This window comes from Symphalangus syndactylus, chromosome 18 (assembly GCF_028878055.3).
Source record: "Symphalangus syndactylus isolate Jambi chromosome 18, NHGRI_mSymSyn1-v2.1_pri, whole genome shotgun sequence".
NCBI lineage: Eukaryota > Metazoa > Chordata > Mammalia > Primates > Hylobatidae > Symphalangus > Symphalangus syndactylus.
In genome coordinates this window covers 44361061-44381986 of record NC_072440.2, presented here as the reverse complement: position 1 = coordinate 44381986, position 20926 = coordinate 44361061, and the positions used below count along the sequence as shown (strand labels likewise).

General features: G+C 36.7%; 2 protein-coding genes across 3 annotated transcripts in view; one reads left to right on the top strand and one right to left on the bottom strand.

Annotated features, from left to right (window-relative positions):
- Positions 1-18421, top strand: part of MTREX (Mtr4 exosome RNA helicase) — a 119405-nt gene extending 100984 nt beyond the window's left edge. The window contains exons 23-27 of the mRNA XM_055253160.2: positions 3736-3841; positions 7388-7444; positions 9169-9331; positions 16313-16417; positions 18161-18421. Coding sequence (XP_055109135.1) covers positions 3736-3841; positions 7388-7444; positions 9169-9331; positions 16313-16417; positions 18161-18213 — 484 coding nt within the window. The 3' untranslated portion in view covers positions 18214-18421. The remainder of the gene's footprint in view (positions 1-3735; positions 3842-7387; positions 7445-9168; positions 9332-16312; positions 16418-18160) is intronic.
- The window catches only part of PLPP1 (phospholipid phosphatase 1), a 112256-nt gene continuing 109624 nt past the window's right edge, over positions 18295-20926 (bottom strand). For both annotated transcript variants that reach the window (XM_055253165.2, XM_055253164.2), the window contains exons 5-6: positions 19299-19475; positions 18295-18774 (exon numbers count right to left, since the gene is read on the bottom strand). In XM_055253165.2, coding sequence (XP_055109140.1) covers positions 18646-18774; positions 19299-19475 — 306 coding nt within the window. In that variant the 3' untranslated portion in view covers positions 18295-18645. The remainder of the gene's footprint in view (positions 18775-19298; positions 19476-20926) is intronic.

The following is a 20926-nucleotide window of genomic DNA, read 5'->3' as shown; positions in this document are numbered from 1 at the left end:
TGGCAGTCTTTATAAATCAGTGCAATTCTGGAAGAACGTGGTATAGGAGATGCTGTTGTGGCCATCTTTAGAAAATACAATTTATGATACTGTTCTAAAAAATGTGTTAGTTATTTCCCACCACAAGGAATGTCTCCTGCCTTAGGAGCCAGCTTGCCTCTGTCCTCCTTAACTGGAAAGTCATAAGCTGGTAGCTCAAGCAATATCCAGTCTGAAGATATATCTTGTTTTGTCCATATAGTGATGATCATCATTCTCAGTGAATATATAAAAGACACTTTTGAAACAGTTTTTTATGTACTCAGCATGGCCAGGATGGACAGGACTAGAGAATTACAGGCCTTGTAAATGATTTCAGACTTTCTTGGTAAAAATGTAATTATATCGACAGTTCATCTGTCCAGATGTTATAGACTCAGATGTCTGCATAGAACCAGGAGACTGTGGTGAACAGGACAACTCTTAGCCACCAAAAGGGGGCAGTGACTACCCAGCCCTAGTTAGTTGTTATCACAGGATAATGTGCTATTGGATTTTAATTAATAACCTATCCAGGATTAAATCTAAACTGAAGTACTAGTCTACTGATTCATATGCTAATGTTATTGGGATTATTTCCTTCTAATAATTAACCTGTTTTACAATTAATATAGAAATTAATTTCCTTTAGATACCTACAACTAGATTTTGTGTTGAAAGAATGGAAATTGATTTTATTCCAAGATACATTTTTCATTTATACTAATAACAATATTATATCAAAGTTTGTTAACTTTCCCCCAAATTTGCAAAAACTGGGGTATCAGAGAAGGAGTCTTCCTTCTCTCACCCATTTTGCCTTTTTAAACATTGCCACTGGCTAATGTGTATCCCTCATTATTTTTGGCCTCAATTACTGCAGTTGCCCTGCTGATTATTCGTTGCCTCCCTTCTTGAGTTTTCAAAACCCAAAGCACAAATCTGGTATGTCGTTCCTCTTTCCTTCTTGAGATGAGCTCTTGCTCTGTTGCCCAGGCTGGAGTGCAGTGGTGCAGTCTCAGCTCACTGCAGCCCTCAACTTGCCGGGCTCAAGTGATCTTCCTGCCTCAGTCTCCCAAGAACCTGGGACTATAAGTATGTGCCATCAAGCCTGGCTAATTTCTTTTTTAAGTTTCTGTAGAGATAGGGTCTTGCTGTGTTGCCCGGGCTGGTCTTGAATTCCTGTAATTAAGCAGTCCGCCCACCTTACTACCACCCAAATTGCTGGGATTACAGGTGTGAGCCACTTCACCCAGCACCCAACCCCTTTGTGCCATTCTATTTGGTAAAAGTCCTTCAGTGATTCCTTATTGCTTTTAGAATAGATTCCATAATTTAGTATATTCTTATTCTCCCTCTCCAGCAGTCTATTGCCACACCCCACACATGCTTTTCCTTTTGCTTCATATGACCTTTCACCCCCACCCCATATCCTGCGATTCTTGCATATTTTTGCAAAGAACTTCGAAACTTGCTCTGAACTTCTTCAATCTGATTTTAGGCTCCTCCCCTTTTTTTCCTCATAACCACTTGTATAAATCAATTATTAGAGCACTCTGTTAAACCACTGTTCTGTGATTATCAGCTTACTTGTCTGCCCCCCACGTTAGACTGTAGCTTCTTGAAATAGTCTTTCCTCATTTGTGTTGTTGCACTCTTTGCTTGATTTAACTCTTAGCTTAACACTAGAGACCCAAAGTTAGTTTTTAACTTTTATTTATAAATATTTTAACTGTCAGTAAAGATTATAATTCATGGCTTTATTCTTTTTTAAAAACTTTTGAAAAAATAAAGGCAAAGTTTACTTTTTTAATAATACAGTACAGTTATTGTATGGGTCAATTGAACCCTGATTATAGAAGTCTAGAAACATCATCTTTGTAGTGTTTCTTTTTTAGCTTGAATTGAACACAGTTGTGAATTCAGAATTTTTCATTTTCCACCCAAGAAGAAAAATAAGTGAAGATATTTTGCAGTTATTACTCAAATCAGAAGATAAATACAAAGGGACAAAAAGCACTGTAGTCAAAGTGATAATGGTGAGATTGATTATATAAGCAAAGTCTCAGACCCTAGGTAAATTCTCAGACATAATAACTAGTGCATGAACAATATTTTTCTTTTTTTTTTTTCTTTTTTTTTTTGAGACAAGGTCTAGCTCTGTCACCCAGGCTGGAATGCGGTGGCAAGATCATGGCTTAGTGCAGTCTTGACCTCCTGGGCTTAAGTGATCCTCCCACCTCAGCCTCCTGAGTAGCTGGGACTACAGGCGTGTGCCACCACGCTCAGCTTATTTTTGTATTGCTTTGTTGAGACAGGGTTTTGTCATGTTGCTAGGCTAGTCTTGAACTCCTGGGCTCAAGAGATCTACCTATTTCAGCTTCCCAAATGAGCCAGGAGCCACTGTGCTCAGCTGAACCATACATTTCCAGGGACATACATATATATATATATATATATATGAGATTATTATTCATGTAATCATTCAACAGAAAGGACCTAGTTATGTAATGTCTGTGATAAGAACCTGGACCATCTCATTTTGCTAAAAGGAATTGTAATAATAGTCTTTCGTCTTTTATGATTTGTGCACCAAAATTTCCTTATATGGTCCACAAGTGGTCAAATACACAGTTGTGTATATAAGGAAATTGGAAAGAAACAGATGATGAAGAAATTTTTTAAAACCTGTTGAATTGATAATTCTAATCTTTGTGATAATAAATATATTGTCCTTATAAGTCTGTATATGAAAATGTTTTACAATTATGAAGCAAAGAAGATGACCTTCCTCTCAACAAAATCAAGCTGTCAGTTTAAAAAACTGTATTTTGATGATGCAAAAGAGGAATCAAAAGCAATAAGCTAGAACTTAAAAGAGATGTAAATCTGGAATTATATATTTTGACAGTGCAAGTGCAAGAAGAAACAGAAGTAGTGATGAGCTAGTACCTACCTATTAGAGATGTACTTGAAATCTAGAATTGTATTTCCTAGATCGATATTTTTCAGATTTGTGGATGACAATTGGTGAGCAGCAGTTTGTTGCATTCAAAGGCTCTTGCCCATCTCGGTTATATACACTTTCAGCCTTTGGAAAATATGAATTAAAATGTGAGTCTCCTGGCCAGGCGTAGCATCTCACACCTGTAATCCCAGCATTTGGGGAGACCAAGGTGGGAGGACTACTTGAGCTCAGGAGTTCCAGACCAGCCTGGACAACATAGCAAGACCCCATCTCTACTATAATGTAAAAACTTTAAAAAATTAAAACATAAAAATAAAAAATGTGGGTCTTCTTATGAGTACATTCTAATTAAGATTTCTAATAAAATTGTTTTTCATTATCTTTATTCTACAGATTATTTGTAAAATAACTGAAAAATAATTAAAAGAGTCCTTTGGCCCTAGAAAATAAATGACAGTGATGATTTTTCCTAGCTTACTAAAGGTTAAGAAATTGTTCTTATTTCATGAACGTGTGCATTTTGATATTTGGAATCTTTATGTGAAATCCCCATTTTACATTGATTATATAATATATTGGTAATTATTAAAGATCTGCTATGTCCTTAAATCATTGTCATTCCTCATTGATTACTCCTTAAGGTCAAATAATATATTTTATTAAAAACTACACCTTAAGGGCATGTGTGTGTGCATGTGTGTCTTTATATTCTGACATTTTAAATTTATTCTTTTGTTTTGCCATTGTAGTGCTGATGAGCTCCTTCTAACTGAGATGATGTTTAATGGCCTTTTCAATGACCTTTCTGCAGAACAGGCAACAGCATTATTAAGCTGCTTTGTGTTTCAAGAGAATGTAAGTTAATTGATTCAGCACATCTTATTTATTAATTCACACATCATGTAGTTAATAGTGTTATGGCTATATTATCAATATTACGAATATTTACATATTATAGGGTAATGTTCATTGGAAATCACAGCAACTTTAACACAAATGTACTAAGAAAATTAAATTATTAAATACGTGTTATTAGAAAGGAGAATAAAATAAGATTTGTCAACAATCACCATTAATTAGATTTTAAGTTTTAAATTTGTTCTGTAACCCAATTCATTGAACATTTGGCCAAGTCCTAGACAGTCCTAGAAATAAAAAGATGAGTGAGAATAAAACTAGGAAAGTGTGATAAAAATGAAAGGGGGAAGTGAGATTGAATTAACTCTCCTCGCCGGTGTTGAAGAATAATGACGAAGCAGTCCATCCTGCTACGAACTGAAACATTAGTTTTCGTGGGCACAGTTTGAGGTAGTGAATATAAGATCCTTGTTGGTTTGGCAGCAGTTTTTTTCATATGAGTAATTAGTTCACTTTCAACAGTTCTTAAGAAATCAAAAAATGAAGTGCTGGATGGAACACATAAGAACACTAATTATCTTTATACTGCATTCCAAAAACCAGTATGATTCATTTTTAAAAGTAAGATATATTGTTTTACATTTCAAATTTAAGACTTTATTTATTGTAGATGAAGTGGATAGAACGAGAATAAGACAAGGACATCTGCCTTCTAAAAATAATTTAATATTCTAAATTTTTGGAGGACCTTTTACTATACATACTTAGTTTACCTTTTAAGTAAATTGTGTAGAGCAAATTGTTGAGTTTTTTTTTTAAGTTCCACAGCTCTTAAATCTTGGGGCAAGATGTCAATATATGCAGTTAAGATGTATTCAGTGAAACCACACTTAATTGGTCTGTTTACCTGTTAACTATTTCCCTATTTATTAATCAGAACAACTATATTACTTCTTGAAGTAGATGGGTACTTTCTCAGGTCCCTGATTACTGATTAGAATCACAGCTGTTAGTGGCAATGATAACAAATAGGACAATAATCCAAAAACAGTTTATGCTTTCCTGAGATTGCCTACTATGCACCTATGAAATATGCATACAAAAGGAATGCATCACTTTACAAAATATTGTGTTTGTTTTTCCTTAGTCTCAAAATTTTATTATATCAATTTCCAAGATAAAAATAATTAAGAACATTTGTCAAACTTACTTGGAATAGGAAGGTTCAGAGATTTAGGTTTGTAAATAGTTTGGGGATAGATAAGTGGTCTTCTACCCATGTCAAATTTTGTCTTTTCATTATTTGCATGTTCTTGTTGTTTTATATTTTGGCACTATTACAATAGTTCTTTTTCTGAGAGGCCAATTATATTCCCTCTTCAAAGGAGTTGGTTAAGCCAAACCACAGCTCTTAAATCTTGGGGCAAGATGTCCATATATACAGTTAAGATTTATTCAGTGAAACCACACTTTTTTTATACAGTGTCATCAATTCTTGTGGTGGCGCCTTTTAACATTGAGATGGAAGATTGTACTAATTGTCATGTGGATTTTTCTTGATGCTTTTAACAGAATGTTTTCTGCCAAAAAGAACGTTGTCTTCTAGTAAATGTAGCAAAATACTTGTTATTATAAGTAAGATGAAATTTGCTTGATATAATAACTTCTATTTTAAAATGTATTTATAAAACTATCTCAACATTTTAAAAATAATATTTAAAATGTTACATAAATCTTTATAATATAAAGATCAAATGCACACAAAAATTTATTAAGCACCCAATGTGGGCAGTGTACAGATCTAAGCACCAGAGATGCAGCAGAAATGTTTGCTTTCCTGATACTTACATGCTAGTGGATGAAGATGAAGAAATACAATACACATACATTCTGTCAAATAGGGATGAAGGTTTTTGGAGAAAAGTGAGAAGAATCAAAGATCACTGGGGAGATGGGGTTACTATTTTAAATAAGATGATTAGAAAAGGCCTCACTAATGAAGTGAAACTTACATTGAGGCCTACAGGAGAGATGAGGGAACAAACTGTACATACCTGGTGGGAGAACATTGTTAAAATCACAATTAACCTCCTCATATCAGAAAACTAGTGCCTTCTACCTATAGTGAATAGCAGAGAGGAATGTGATGAGTAACTGTTGACCATGAATAGACACAATATCAAAGACATTTTGCAGTCTTGGGTTATTAAACTGAGATGTAAAAGTCATTCTGGCTATTTTGCTTTTTTGCCATTCATCAATAATTTTTGGTTTTAGCAGCAATAATAAGGAATCTGGTTCTTGATTTATTATAGATAATGCATGTTGCAAATCAAAATCAAGTCCTTTATAAGTACTCGTGCTTAAAGGCAGATAATGTCGCAACTAACCTACAACTGCTTTAAAAAAATAAAAGCCATCGGGCACAGTGGCTCACGCCTGTAATCCCAGCACTTTGGGAGGCTGAGGCAGGCAGATCATGAGGTCAGGAGTCAACACCAGCCTGACCAACATGGTGAAACCCCATCTCTACTAAAAATACAAAAATTAGCTGGGCGTGATGGCACTCCTGTAATCCCAGCTACTCAGGAGGCTGAGGCAGGGGAATCGCTTGAACCCAGGAGGTGGAGGTTGCAGTGAGCCGAGATTGCACCATTGCACTCCAGCCTGGGCAACAGAGTGAGACTCTGTCTCAAAAAAAAAAAAAAAAAAAAATTAGCTATAATTACTTTAAACCCTGTCTCATACATACATAGATACCATTCTTATAGTAATTTTATTTTTGTACAGTAACTACCTTTGTCAAAAATTTCTTCACAAATAATGTCTGTTATTCTCATCATAAGCCTACTTATTTTGAGGATCTGGTTTTATTTTTCTTTGACAGGGCAGAAAACCAGTACACAGAATTTAAGCAGCTTGTCCAACTTAATTTGGCTACTTAGTGTAGACCTGAAACTCCATTATCTAATTCAGAAATTGACAGAATTTTCAACTGTAGGAAAGCAATACTAAGAATACTGAAACTCAGATTAAACTTTTAGCTGTCTTATACTTTGTTGGAACATCTGGGTAAAATAAAAATTAGGGACACTATTTTTAACGTACTTTATCCTGAGTTTTCAGTTTCTAACTTTTCAGTTTCTACAGATTGAAAGTTGCCTAGAAACTAAAACTGTTTCAAAGTTAAACTATGATAAAACCCTTTAATGTTGATGTAACTAAACTACTATGTATGTTTACAATATTTACCCTCCCTCGGTTCCATATATAATCACAAAAAGGAGCTAGTTAGCACACTTTGCAAATTTAGTGGTGTATTTTCCTCTGAAATGTAATAACAATATTACAATTTAGGATGAGAGGAATAGTGATTTTGCCTGTGTAAACTGAATTGATTAGAAACGCTAAATGCTGATGACTAAGGTCTTATAATTTGATATGTGACTATCTTACAAGCTTTAATTTGGTAAAACAGGTAGTGTGAAAAACCAATAACTTTAAACGTGGGTTTTTATATCTTGTTTTCCTTTTCTTTTATAGTCTAGTGAGATGCCCAAATTAACAGAACAATTAGCAGGACCACTTCGTCAAATGCAGGTAAGATTTTTTTTTTTGAACTACTATTTTATGAATAGTAGATTGTAAAATAAACATTTTCGATAATCCTAGTAGTTTATCATTTCACAGAGATAACCTATAAGGATTAAATGTCACTTGATGTCAGTCGCGTAATTTAATGTTACTCTGATAACATCTCTTGTGATTTTTACTTTAACAATTGAACAATATTTCTTCTCATTGTAATGAACTGTATAGCATTGTTGTGAACGGAGATTAAAAACTTCATAATGTAAATAGGCTGTATTGACAGCTCAGTGCATGTGTCATTTTCTTCCTCAGTACTGATAATGGTATCTTGATGGACTAGGATTTAGTTTATTTTTAATTTTTTGTGCATTTTTTCATTCTGGTTTATAACAGTTTGGTTGTTTTATTGTCGTTTTGTTTTTGAGACGGAGTCTCGCTCTCTTACCGAGGCCTGGAGTGCAGTGGCGTGATCTGGGCTCACTGCAACCTCCACCTTCCACGTTCAAGCAATTCTCCTGCCTCAGCCTCCTGAGTAGCTGGGATTACAGGTGCCCGCCACCACAGTCAGCCAATTTTTATATTGTTAGTAGAGACGAGGTTTCACCATGTTGGCCAGGCTGGTTTCGAACTCCTGAGCTCATGTGATCCTCCCACCTCGGCCTCCCAAAGTGCTGGGATTACAGATGTGAGCCACTGTGCCCAGCCTATAACAAAATTTTAAAATCTGTTTTATCATAAGAAATTGTTTGTCTCTGGGTCCTCAAAGCCACAGTAGTTTATAGTAATAAATTTCTCTCATTATTTTCATAGGATAAGCCAATTTTTTCTGCCTGTTCAACATTAGACAAAGACAAGGAAAGATGAGCTAAGGAATTACAAGAGAGAAACAAAAAAAATGTGACATAAAAAGGCCCCTTCAGAACAACAGACACTGGTGCCTACTTGAGGGAGGAGAGTGGGAGGAAGGAGAGGTTGAGAAAGAAAAAAGAAAAAAAAAAAAAAACCTGTGGCATATTATGCTTAGTACTCAGCTGACTAAATAATCTATATACCAAACCCCTGAGTCACAAGTTTACCTAGATAAGAAAACTGTACATGTACCCCTGAGCCTAAAATAAAAGTTAAAATATTTTTAAAATAATAATTCAAAAAATTCTGATTAAAATTAAAAGGCCAGTTCAATGGAACATGTAACATGCCTTAAAACCACTAAGATATTTAAATTTCTAGAACCAGCGAAGTCTTCATAAGCCTAGGAGGTTTTGGCCTTTTAGATTGCCAAGTAAAGAAGAATGAAGTTTCCCAACTTAGAGGAAAACAATATGAAGATATATACATTTTTAAGCATTGTTGGGGAAAAATGTATTTTGCTCTAGGGTTTGTATTTCTCTAAATCTGTTTTGTAATGAAATAATTAGAGATTAGTTAAATGCTGCTCTTGAATAATTTTAATGAAGAGTTCCGTTTCTTTGTTGAAAAGGTATCACTGGCTGAAAAGCATGCTCTTGATACATTTTTCTTAGTTAAGTACCTCAACATAATGGGAAAGATTGGCCGTTTAATCACGTAGCAATGTAACAGGCACTGTGCCTACTTAGGAGCAGAATGTCCACAGTGCAGACATAATACCTAGGAAGAAAAAGGGACCTCCTGGAATACTGGCTTGGAAACCTAAAGAATAAAGTGATATGGGAGATCATAAGTAAGGAATTTTCACTCTTTTATCTTTAAAGGAATGTGCTAAAAGAATTGCAAAAGTTTCAGCAGAAGCCAAATTGGAAATTGATGAGGAAACTTATCTAAGCTCATTTAAACCTCACTTAATGGATGTAGTATATACCTGGGCAACTGGAGCTACATTTGCCCATATCTGCAAAATGACAGATGTCTTTGAAGGTATGGTTAAATTTTACATATATATATATTTACAGTATAAGAAATACAGTTACGATGGTATTGTTTTAACTAAACAAGTATAATATGTATTTTTAATATTTGGTAATGAAATTAAATCTTCTCCCTATTATATAGATTAAAAAAATTCTCCACAAATTCCTTGTATTATTTAAGAAGCATAGTCTGTTCATTAGAAAGTCCTTTAGAAACTATTTTAAACTGTATAATTCTTTGCAGTTGTAATTCTATGAGTTTCTTTCTTTTTTTTTTTTTTTGAGACAGAGTCTTACTCTGTCGCCAAGGCTGGAGTTCAGTGGCGCAATCTCGGCTCACTGCAAGCTCTGCCTCCCGGGTTCACGCCATTCTCCTGCCTCAGCCTCTCTGAGTAGCTGGGACTACAGGCGCCCGCCACCAGCCCGGCTAATTTTTTGTATTTTTAGAAGAGACGGGGTTTCACCGTGGTCTCGATCTCCTGACCTCGTGATTCGCCCGCCTCGGCCTCCCAAAGTGCTGGGATTACAAGCGTGAGCCACCGTGCCTGGCCGTAATTCTATGAGTTTCTACAGTCACAAGCAGATGACCCTAAGAAGTCGTATTTATGTGGGTATTTTTCCTTTTCACTTTTGTTCTCCTGGTGAGCTATATAATTCCACTAAAAATAGCAGAGCTGAAAATGATCAGTCATTGCATATGTAATTGACTTGGCTTTAGTCAGACTGTTATTGCAGCATGAATCAGATTAAATTTAATGAGCAGGATTTTAAGAGACTAAAGAATAATTGTTACTCAACTGAAGAGAAATTTTAAATGAAAAAATTAAGGCAAAGAAATATAAGGAATAATTATAAGTGAATTATAAGTAGCAAAAAAATAAGTAGACTGTTTAAACAAAACCATATTTAAAATGCTGCATTCAGTAGGAAAAGATTGGCTTGTGTGTTTATAAATGGCCAGTTGTATTTACTGAATGAGATAATTTACATTGAACTTCTTAAAAATGAAAATAAATGAGTTTGTTCTGTATAGAGATTATAATAAGAACTGCTACTATTGCTTATAGGTTTAGTTTGAGAAAAATTACATGTTTAACATGCCAAATATTATAGGCCTTTCAACTGATATTATTAAAGAAGTAATAGATTACTGATTTTATGAATCAGCTATTTTTATGATGCATAGGTTAAACTCTGCAACAGAATATTAAAAACTTACACTGAGGGCCTTTACTACATTGAACTTTATGGGTTTTAAGGTTTTTAATGTTAAAGTTTATAGCACATTTTTAAATTTTGGTATTGTATCTTACATATTTTTTCTAAGGTTTATAAACTTCTCAGCCTCCTCTAAATGATCATTTAGTCAAACAGTCCCAAAGCATCCTTTGAATTCTGTATTCTGTAACTGGGAAAGTCATTGTTCATTAAGTAACTACTATATGCCGAACACTATGCTAAGAGCTCTGTATAATTTACATGTAATCACCAAATAGCAATTCAGGGTAGATATTATCTCCACTTTGCACAAGGAGACTATGATAAACAGTTTGGCCAAGGTGATGTGAGGGCACCATGATTTAAACTCTGGTCTCTGTAACTACATGTAACTTCAGTTAAGCACCATAACACCTTATCCTTACATTTTGGGTCACCTGAAAATTTCTTAAACCCTACACTAGACTATACCATTTCCATCCACAGAAAAGTCATGCTTGGAGTAATACTAAACAGGTCTGTAATCCTTGATGATGTTTAGCAACATCTCTAATAGTTAATGGTGTTTAGCCGAGTCAGTGAGAAGAGGGATGATGTGTACTCACTGATGAAAATTGCTTAAAACAGGAGCACAGGTTGGTGTATGACAATTGTGTTTCAGCAGCACTAGGGCAATCACATAGAGCACCACTAGTCTTCAGTCCGACATCTTTTTGGAATATAAGGATGAAACTAGTAACTGTTCAATGCCTAAATAATTCTAAGACTTGTTAATACAATACTCATATTTGTATAATATCTGCTTCTCTGAAAAGTCAAAACACAGTGACATAAAACAATAGTGGTACATGGCAGAGAGCAGCTTTTTTTTTTTTTTTTTTAGAAAAGTAAAAAGCAGGCCGGGCACGGTGGCTCACTCCTGTAATCCCAGCACTTTGGGAGGCCGAGGTGGGCGGATCATGAGGTCAGGAAATCGAGACCATCCTGGCTAACACGGTGAAACCCCATCTCTACAAAAAATACAAAAAATTAGCTGGGCATGGTGGCAGGAGCCTGTAGTCCCAGCTACTTGGGAGGCTGAGGCAGGAGAATGGCGTGAACCCTGGAGGCGGAGCTTGCAGTGAGCCGAGATTGTGCCACTGCACTCCAGCCTGAGTGACAGAGCGAGACTCCATCTCAAAAAAAAAAAAAAAGTAAAAAGCAAGGGCAGTAGACCTGGCCTGTCAGATGAGTATATTTTTTAAAAAATCTAGGAATTCATATAAAATTGTCTTTATAGATTATTTTTTCTGTTCTTTCTACCTAAGTAGAAGTTATCACAGTATAGAAGATAAATCCTAAACTGCCAAATTGAAGATGGTTTGTAGCTCATACTAGATGCCACCTATGAATTGACTTTTTCCACAGCATACTAGCATTCCTGAAGTCTATTCTGTCCTCTTTCAGTTACTCAGGGGCTATTTCTACATCACAGTTTGCTTGAAATTTCAGTTTGAAAATTTGAGAAATTCAGTTTTTTAGCTCTAACTTGAAATTAGATCTAATATCTACATAATTTTTATGTTTTTCTTGTGTGTGAGCCAGTAGATCAGCTTAAACCTTTCTAAAAATTGGGATATACTGTGTATTCGCCCTTAAAACTATTTTTTGATATAAGTAGCAAAAAATGAGAACCTTCATTTTCTCAGGATAGTATTTCTCTCTTTTGTTTTTACAGTGTTATATAGTGCTTCCATTTTAAGAATAGCCATTCCTTCCTCATCTCGTTATTGTACGTGGTTGTTTTTTATTTTTTGCAACAGGGTCTGGCTCTGTCACCCAAGCTGGAGTGCAGTGGCGTGATCTTGGCTCACTGCACCCTCCATCTCCCGGGCTTAAGTGATCCTTCCACCTCAGCCTCCAGAGTAGCTGGGACCACAAGCATGTACCACCATGCCCAGCTAATTTTTGTTAATTTTTGTAGAGATAGGATTTTACCATGAAGCCTAGGCTGGTCTCAAACTCCTGGGCTCAAGTGATCCACCTGCTTCAGCCTCCCAAGGTGTTGAGATACAGGCATGAGCCACTGCAGCTGGCCTATACATGTTTTATGATTGGAAAAATACTGTAGTCAAAGCTGTAGCACACAGTACAGTGTGTCTGTTTTTACAGGCAGACAATAATTGCATTGGAACTTTCTAATGTGCTGTGTGCAAACCATATTTGTTCCTAATAAGATTCTTAATTTTCTTTTCATATGAAAATAAAATTGTCTGGTCATTTCATATCCTGAGCCTCAGAAGTAGTTTTAAGTATTCTTCAAACATTAACTGAGGCTAGTTAACACTGCAGTGATTAAAACCATGTGTTTGGGGGATGTCTAATGCAAAAGAAAAGTTCATATTGTGATTCAGTTGAGAAATTTTGAAGACTATTTATTTATTCTGTTATCACCCTGGAAAAAAAAAATGACAGAATTTAGCTGTTTTTTATTTCCATTAAACTAAATTTGAATGACAGTTTAAACAAAATACTTGTATGAGCTGATGCCTAGGGTTTTAGTCAAGTAATCCAGAGGCTGTTACTATTTATTTCTGACTCTACATAAACAGTATTGTACTCTTAACTATGAAGGATGACAAAGGATTTGCTTTCCACTGAGCAAGTGTCATTAGGAAAGCTTCTATGATGACTTATCTCTTGAAACTATTTACTGTACCTCTGCCTGCCATATGTTTTTTTTTTCAGTCCTGCTCCCTCTGTATGCCACGTTTTGAAAGCAAATACTGTGAATTGCATTCCTCAACTCTGTCCCCACCACACACATTCTGTCACATGCCTTTCAAGTAGCAGTTTAACCCTTTCTTAGCATCATCAGTGTCATGAGTGGTTTTCCAGTGGATTTGTCTTTTAAAAGTATTCTTGCTGATAATAATAAAGTAACAATTTATTAGTAATTGCTTCTGTCTTTACATTTTGGCAGTTTTAGTACCTGATACTTACTCATTTAATGAATAATTCTGAGACCCTAGTGGGAATCAGGCACCATGCTAGTTACAGTGTGAGCAATAGTCTGTGCTCTCAAGAAAGGGTTCAGCCTAAGCTGGGGTTTAGCGGTAAGTAGTTGCAAGATACATGTGTGATTCTAACCTCAGGCCAAGCTGGATAGGAGTATTAAATTCGGGTCAGAGCATGAACTGTGGGAAACTGCTTTAGGGTATGCCAGAAAGCTGAAGGCAGAAATTCTGTTCGGGAAAATCTGCTGCTTTATCTCCTTAGTGAGAATGATGCTGTTTTGTTCATCAACCGGGTAAGGCTGATGTTTATTAAAATGCTCTTAAATAAAAGCATATAGTCCCAAGTGTCCATCAATAGATGAATAAATTGTGGTATATATTAGGTTGGTGCAAAAGTAATTGTGGTTTTTGCCATTTTTTAATGGCAAGGTGTTCCATTTTAATAAAGATTAAATGGAACAGCTTTCATCAGAAAAGACGTACTGACTCATGCTACAGTGTGGACAAACCTTGAACACATTAAATTGAAAGAAGGCAGACACAAAGGCCACATAGTGTATAATTTCACTTATATGAAATGTCCAGAATAAGCAGATTCATAGAGACAAAGCATGTAAGTGGTTGCTGTGGGCTGGAGGGACAGGAAGACATGTAACTGCTTAATGGGAACAAGGTTTTTTGGGGGTGGCAAAAATGCTCTAAAATTAGATAATGATGGTTAACAAGTCTGAATATACTAAAAACCACTCAGTTGTACACTTATTTAATTTTATGGTGTGTGAATTCTGTCTCCATGTGAGAGTTCTTCGAGAATGTAGTAAACCGGAATATAAAAAAGGGCAGTAACTGAATTGTATACTCTAACATGGTTAAAAAGGTGTTTACCACTATTTGAAAAATTTTTTAAAGACAATAACTAGAAAGAATCGGATTTCTCTTTCTACTCTGGCAGGACTAAAAAAAAAAAAAAATTGTAACAAACCAGTAGGTTAATGTGGTTTTGTTTTGTTTCGGTTTTGGTCAGCTTCATTTAGCCTATGATGGGTCATGGCTTTGAAACCTTTGTCTAGCACTTAGTCAGGCTTATGAGGCAGGATGACTTATAAAGGTGGGCTTAAGAGCCCTTGGATTACAGAGAACTGCAGTAGGTAGGAGAGATGCTAGACAATTCACTACTTAATCGTCAGTCTTCATTAATCCCTGCGGGGAGTAGCCTCTATGTTTCAGGCAGCTGTGGACAGTTAGTGTTTGTGCACATACCCAGTGATTTGTTGATGAGACTCTGTGGGCAACAACCACAGCCATTGTATATGCACCCTTGTGCCTACTGGCCTAATTTGCTTATTACCTGAAACTGTGTCAAAACTAAAGTTTCCAGAAATTGAATTGAAATGTTTACAAAATGTGACATGACAGTGCTCTCTGGCCTGAATGTGCATTTACTTGCCTTAGTTTATTCTTTATCTTAGTAATTTACTTCATATGGTTTGGTCTGTGATAACTTTTGTAGATTCTGGTTAACACGAGTTACTAAAATTTGTGAAATAATAATATCACATTGTGTTTCTTGGTACACATTTGAAGTCAGTCAAAACAATGTTTGAGAGTGTGTCTGGCTCTTTAATGCCCTACGCAGCAGAGGACTTTGTAAAGGATTTCATTTCAATCCTAAATGACCTGTGAGAATCTGGTCTCAGGTACAAATCTAGTTACATTTTGAGCCACTACCTAATTTAATTATCTTTGGATATACTTGTTTGCATAAACATTTAATATCTGATTGCATAGGTAATATGACATTACCCTCTCTATCCCAACTCCTACCCTCTCTCTTGACATCCAGAAGTTTCTGCAATTGGATTTCCTGTTTCATTGCAAGGCAGTGTTGAAGCCTGCATTCCTAGCAGCTGAGAATAGAAATAACAAATAAATAATTATTATTAATTTAATAATAGTGTAAATAGTTCATTGTTCCTACAGATTGCATTTTGAGAACTGGTATTCCTAATGCATTTCATATATTAAAAATGAAGTCACAAGCATTTTAGATTTAGGCAGGTAGCACTTAGAGAAAGGATCTCACAATCTCTGCCCCTCTTTGCATAAGTCTAGCAAGAGTGAAACTGTGTTTATAGCTTCAGCTTTGATACAAACACTTTTCTCAGATTCTAGACCCATGGGAAAAGGCTTCTTTCCTTGTACTCCTTGAGAACACTCTGTGTAAATAACGTACTAGTGAAAGAATCTAAGGTCAAGAAGAATGAATGCACCTTTAAAATGACAAATTTTATCTTGTTACTCTCCTGCTAAAAACAGTCTGTTGCATTCTATGAGATGGTATGGATGGTGTCCAGATGCCTCACTAGGCCACACTCAGGGTCCTTGAATAGCTGCGGTTTGCCAGGCTTTTCTGCGTTGTCGTGGTGGTCCTTCCCTTGTTGCTGCTGCCTGAGAGATACTGCCTGGTTCTTACAGACACAGATTATGTCATCCTTCACCCAAAGTTGCTCCTTCCTCCTAGGGCATTTTGTTTTCCTACTTAATACCAAGTGTCAGCATGTTAGTAATAAACAGATGTCTCTACCATTAGTCAAAGGTGGGAGTTAAGCCTTTCATCTTTGTAGACTTCCCCAGTACCTAGCCATGATTTACTTCATGGGAAGTCCCTCAAAGTACTGTTAATTATCCTGTGTTCTCCTGCCTTGCGTCTTAACAAAAATTCTGCTGTTCCTGATTATTTCCGTTTTACCAGTGTTTGTTCCTTTTCTATCCAGGCAGCATAATTCGTTGTATGAGGCGCCTGGAAGAATTGCTTCGACAAATGTGTCAAGCAGCAAAAGCCATTGGAAACACTGAGCTGGAAAATAAATTTGCAGAAGGTCAGTATCAAATGCATAAGCTGTTTCTAATTTAGACAAATTTCATGAAGCAACTCTTGAGCCCTGGACCACAACCTAGGAGGACATTTTGAGATGTTCTTCACTGCATTGTCATGGAGAGCTATCTACTAGTGTTTCTATAAAATTTAGTGTGTTGGGGGAAAAGTTGAGATTTTATATATACATCCATTTACGTATATTAATTGTGCACTAACTACATGCCAGGCATTGTTTTAAGCACTAGGGGATATAGTGAACAAAAAGACACCCCTGCCTTCATGGAGTTTACATTCTAGTGTGGGGAGATAGACAATAAGTCAGCAATTAAATTTATCAGATAGTGATAAGTCTGTAAGATAAAAACAAAGCAGAAAAGACAATAGAATTGGCAGATGGATATGATGGTCTAGGGCCTCCACAGGGAAGGTGGCAGTTAAGCCCCTTGGCGTATGCTTGTTGTACGTGAACACCAGCAAGAGGCCAGTGTGGCTGGAGCAGAATGGGCAGTGAGTAGAGTAGTAGGGGTTGAAGTGAGAAAGGAAATGATTCCATAGTTCCCAGCCCCAGGCTTCTCAACTCTGCAGTGACTGGAGGTGTGGAGCTTGGGAGTGGCCTGCCCTAACTTGGACGTACAAGGTAATTCTTGCTCTTACATGCAGGGCAAGTCTGTAGAGTAGCACAGTAGAAGTGGGGAGAACAGATCAAGAAAGGATGGCTAAACCAAGGTGGTAGTAACGGGGTGGTGGTGGGGGGCAAGGGGCATAAGCTTCAGTCCTGTCTACTGACTCTTGACCAAGAAATAGGACTAAGTTAATCAAAGACGTTGTTGCTGAGTCAGTCAATGCTAGTGATTTCTGCTAACAACTTAGTGTCCTAAGAAGAAGTTTGCAAAAACTGGCTTATATTTCCACATTGTTGATAAATGTAGGCCTGTTTAATGACTCAGAGTTTAAGTGTAGGTGTCAAAGTTTTAAAAATAATTTGTCATCAAAATTTGTAGTTGACCTTCCTTGGCCTAGAATTTCACATGGGAACTGAAAAAAAAAAAGTGTCTTCTGATATAGGTTGAAAATCCAAGTCTTTGGATTTACATTTCTTTAGACAGTTTAGTCCTTCCTATAATTAATTTTTTATTTATTTATTTATTTATTTATTTATTTATTTTTGTGGAGACAGAGCTTTGCTCTTGTTGCCCAGGCTGGAGTGCAATGGTGCGATCTCAGCTCACCGCAACCTCCACCTCCACCTCCACCTCCACCTCCCAGGTTCAAGTGACTCTCCTGCCTCAGCCTCCTGAGTAGCTGGAACTACAGGCATGTGCCACCATGCCTGGCTAATTTTGTATTTCTAGTAGGGATGGGGTTTCTCCATGTTGGCCGGGCTGCTCTTGAACTCCTGACCTCAGGTGATCCACCCACCTCGGCCTCCCAAAGTGCTGGGATTACAGGCGTGGCTACCGCATCCGACCTAGCATTTATCTTTTTAAACAGTTCTAGACACCTCTTTCCTGGCCAGCCCCCATGGAGTATTTCAGAGTCAAAAGAACAGGGGTCTGGCTTGTATGTTTTCCACCTCACAGAGGTGGCTGCAAATTCCTCTAGGTGTTCAGCAAGGTGTTTGACTTTCTAGGCTCCTCTCTCATCAGTTGAATCAGGGTTGGTATACTGGCTTTAAAACTTCGGTAGAGACAAGTTAGGTGTTTTTTGGTCTTGAAAGTTTAAACCTTACTTTCTTTTCTCTTAGGAATCACCAAAATCAAGAGAGATATTGTGTTTGCCGCCAGCCTCTACTTGTAGAGTCAGCTAAAGGAATGTGAGCTTTTAAATTATTGACCACCTGTTTGATTACAGTTGACTACAAATGCCTGCAAGTGTGGATTTGGTTCTCCCATACATTTTAATATGTATTATATTTAAATCAAACATCATTCATAGAAAGCATATTACATACATGTTTATACATAAGCATTACATTTTTTTAATAAAAATGTATACAGGTGGGGCACTGGTTTGGTGGAAGGCTTAGAGTTTTTTTAATGAGTTTAGAGCTATTAGATAACCACTGTGTTAAAGGTAACTATGTACACACAAAGTGGGCATCCAAGAGGCATAGCAGCAGCAGCAGTCTTTAAAGGCTTGTACACTGGGAAGAAAAATGCATCCTCTTGCCTTGTGGCAATCATTTTCCTTAGAAAACAGGCCAGCTTCACCTGGGCACCCTGCTGCCCTTCAAGGCTGGTGATTGCTCCGATAGTGATTCCCCGTTGTTGGTGTTTCATGCAGAGTTGTATGAGAGTCCTCCTCTTTTCTTTCTTTAAAAGAAGTTCTTTCTTTGAAGAAATCCGATACATATACAGCCTACAGTGCAAAATATTTAATGGTATAATTTAGATCAAGTTAAAAACTACATACAAAGTTGTGATCAACAGCATCCTAAGATAGATAAATATAAACAAAAGGATATACTTTGAGGCATACAGATTAAGCATATAAAAAATTAGAGACTAACTGGGATTTTTTAAAGATTATTCCAAATTAAGAGTTGCTTTGTTATGTCTTTAGCAAATAACTTCATTTTGCCCGTACTGAATAAGAGTTATTTCTACATGTGAATTAGTTTTTTCAAGTCATAACCCCCTAAAAAAAAACTATTTCTAGCCAGAGCCTTTCACAATAAAAATACTAAGATTTTACAAAAATGCTAAGTTTTACAAAGAGTAACCTGGTTTTTAGCCTGCTGTGTATCCTGAAGTGACTTTTAGTAACATTGAGCTTCTTGCCCACTGCATAGTTTTCTCCTCAGCTGGGGATATTTCTTTTTCTATTTACTTATCTAAATGTTTAGCAATATCAAGATGTAGGCTGTTGACCTGTATACTTACAACTAATATTGCAACCAGAGCTCCCTGAATGAGTCCAGTCAACACATCACTCCAGTGGTGTTTGTAATCAGAAACTCGAGAAAGGCCCACATAAATGGATACAGCAACAAGACCAAATTGCAGTGTGGGGCGTAAGAGTCTTGCCCAGTCTCCCTTCATCCTGGCTTGAAGATAAAGCTAAAAGAAAAGAATAAAGAAAAAAATAGTTTATTTAACATAACGCAAAACTTTTATATTAAGGGTTGGCATTTAAAATGATTATCAAAGTATTATTATATAGGGAACAGGACTTCTAGGCAAACATTCACGTATGCATTAATGCCTAAATGTTAATCCTTTAAAGAAACAAAACTATTGCCCTACTAACTTGTTCAGAAGAATCTATTGCCAGTCTAGCTGTACCACCCTTCAAACTGTATACAAACAGGTGTTTGTTTCCTTGTTTATGGCTTTCTAAACAGGATTTCAGGGACAGTTCCTCCCCTTGCAATTTGGGTTATAATTCTGATAGTCAAGACCAGTGCTGCCATTGGTTTTTTTATTGTTTTCCTTAAAAAGAAATGGGGCCTTGCTCTGTTGCCCAGACTGGAGTGTAGTGGTGGTGTAGTCAGTCATAGCTCACTGCAGCCTCAAACTCCTGGGCTCAAGCAATCCTTCCATGTCAGCTTCCCAAGTAGCCATGTCAGCTTCCCAAGTAGCTGGGACTATAGGTACATGCCACTGAGCCCAGCTAATTGTTTTTTATTTTTTGTAGGGATGAGGGTCTTACTATGTTGCCCAGGCTGGTCTCAAACTCCTCATCTCAAGTAACCCGCCTGCACTGGCCTCCCAAGGTGCTGGGATTACAGACATGCACCACCATGCCTGACTCAGTATCGTCATTAGTTCTGAGTCTTGGGATAAAGTGCTAGCATTCTGGGCACAGGTTGCTATTGCTCTGGGCCTATCTAGGGACTATTTGATTAATTCACCAAGAGAGCTCTTCTACCCTCAAATTGTTTAACAAGGCAACTGAGACTAAATAATCTGTATTTGCAAGTAATACAGGTTGTAGTTTAGTTATGATCCAGCAGAAGTGTATTCTTTCAACAGTACCTGTATCCCCTTTAAGTTCTATGACTTTTCTGTACACTAATCAGACCTAAGAAATTCCCCTTTCTCATGTCAGTCTGCCTTTGACTTCGGGTGCATCCCTGAAGATTTTATGTAGGAATGATTTAGGGAGTCTGCTCTCATTAAAAAAAAAGAGAGAAAACTACCTAATTAATTTCTATCCAATAACGATATAATTTTTAACGTTCCCTTTAAAATTCTGTTCAATAATATATGACTCGTAGACTTCATTAAATGCAGTCCTTAGAAAACAATATACATAGATCTCCCCATGGACACTGCCTATTTAAAATAGATGACACAAATCCATTCCCAGCTCTCTGGGCACTGCCATGGGTGTTCAGTCCCCAAGAGCTGGCAAAGATCCAGGGCATATCTAATTTTATCAAGTACTTAGTATAAACCATCTAGTTCTAAAAGAGCACACCAGCTGTTTAACTGAGTGACTCATCAGCTAGTTTACCACTGGCTTTCTGCAGAATCCTTATTTTTGTTTGTTTGTTGTTCAAGCTGTG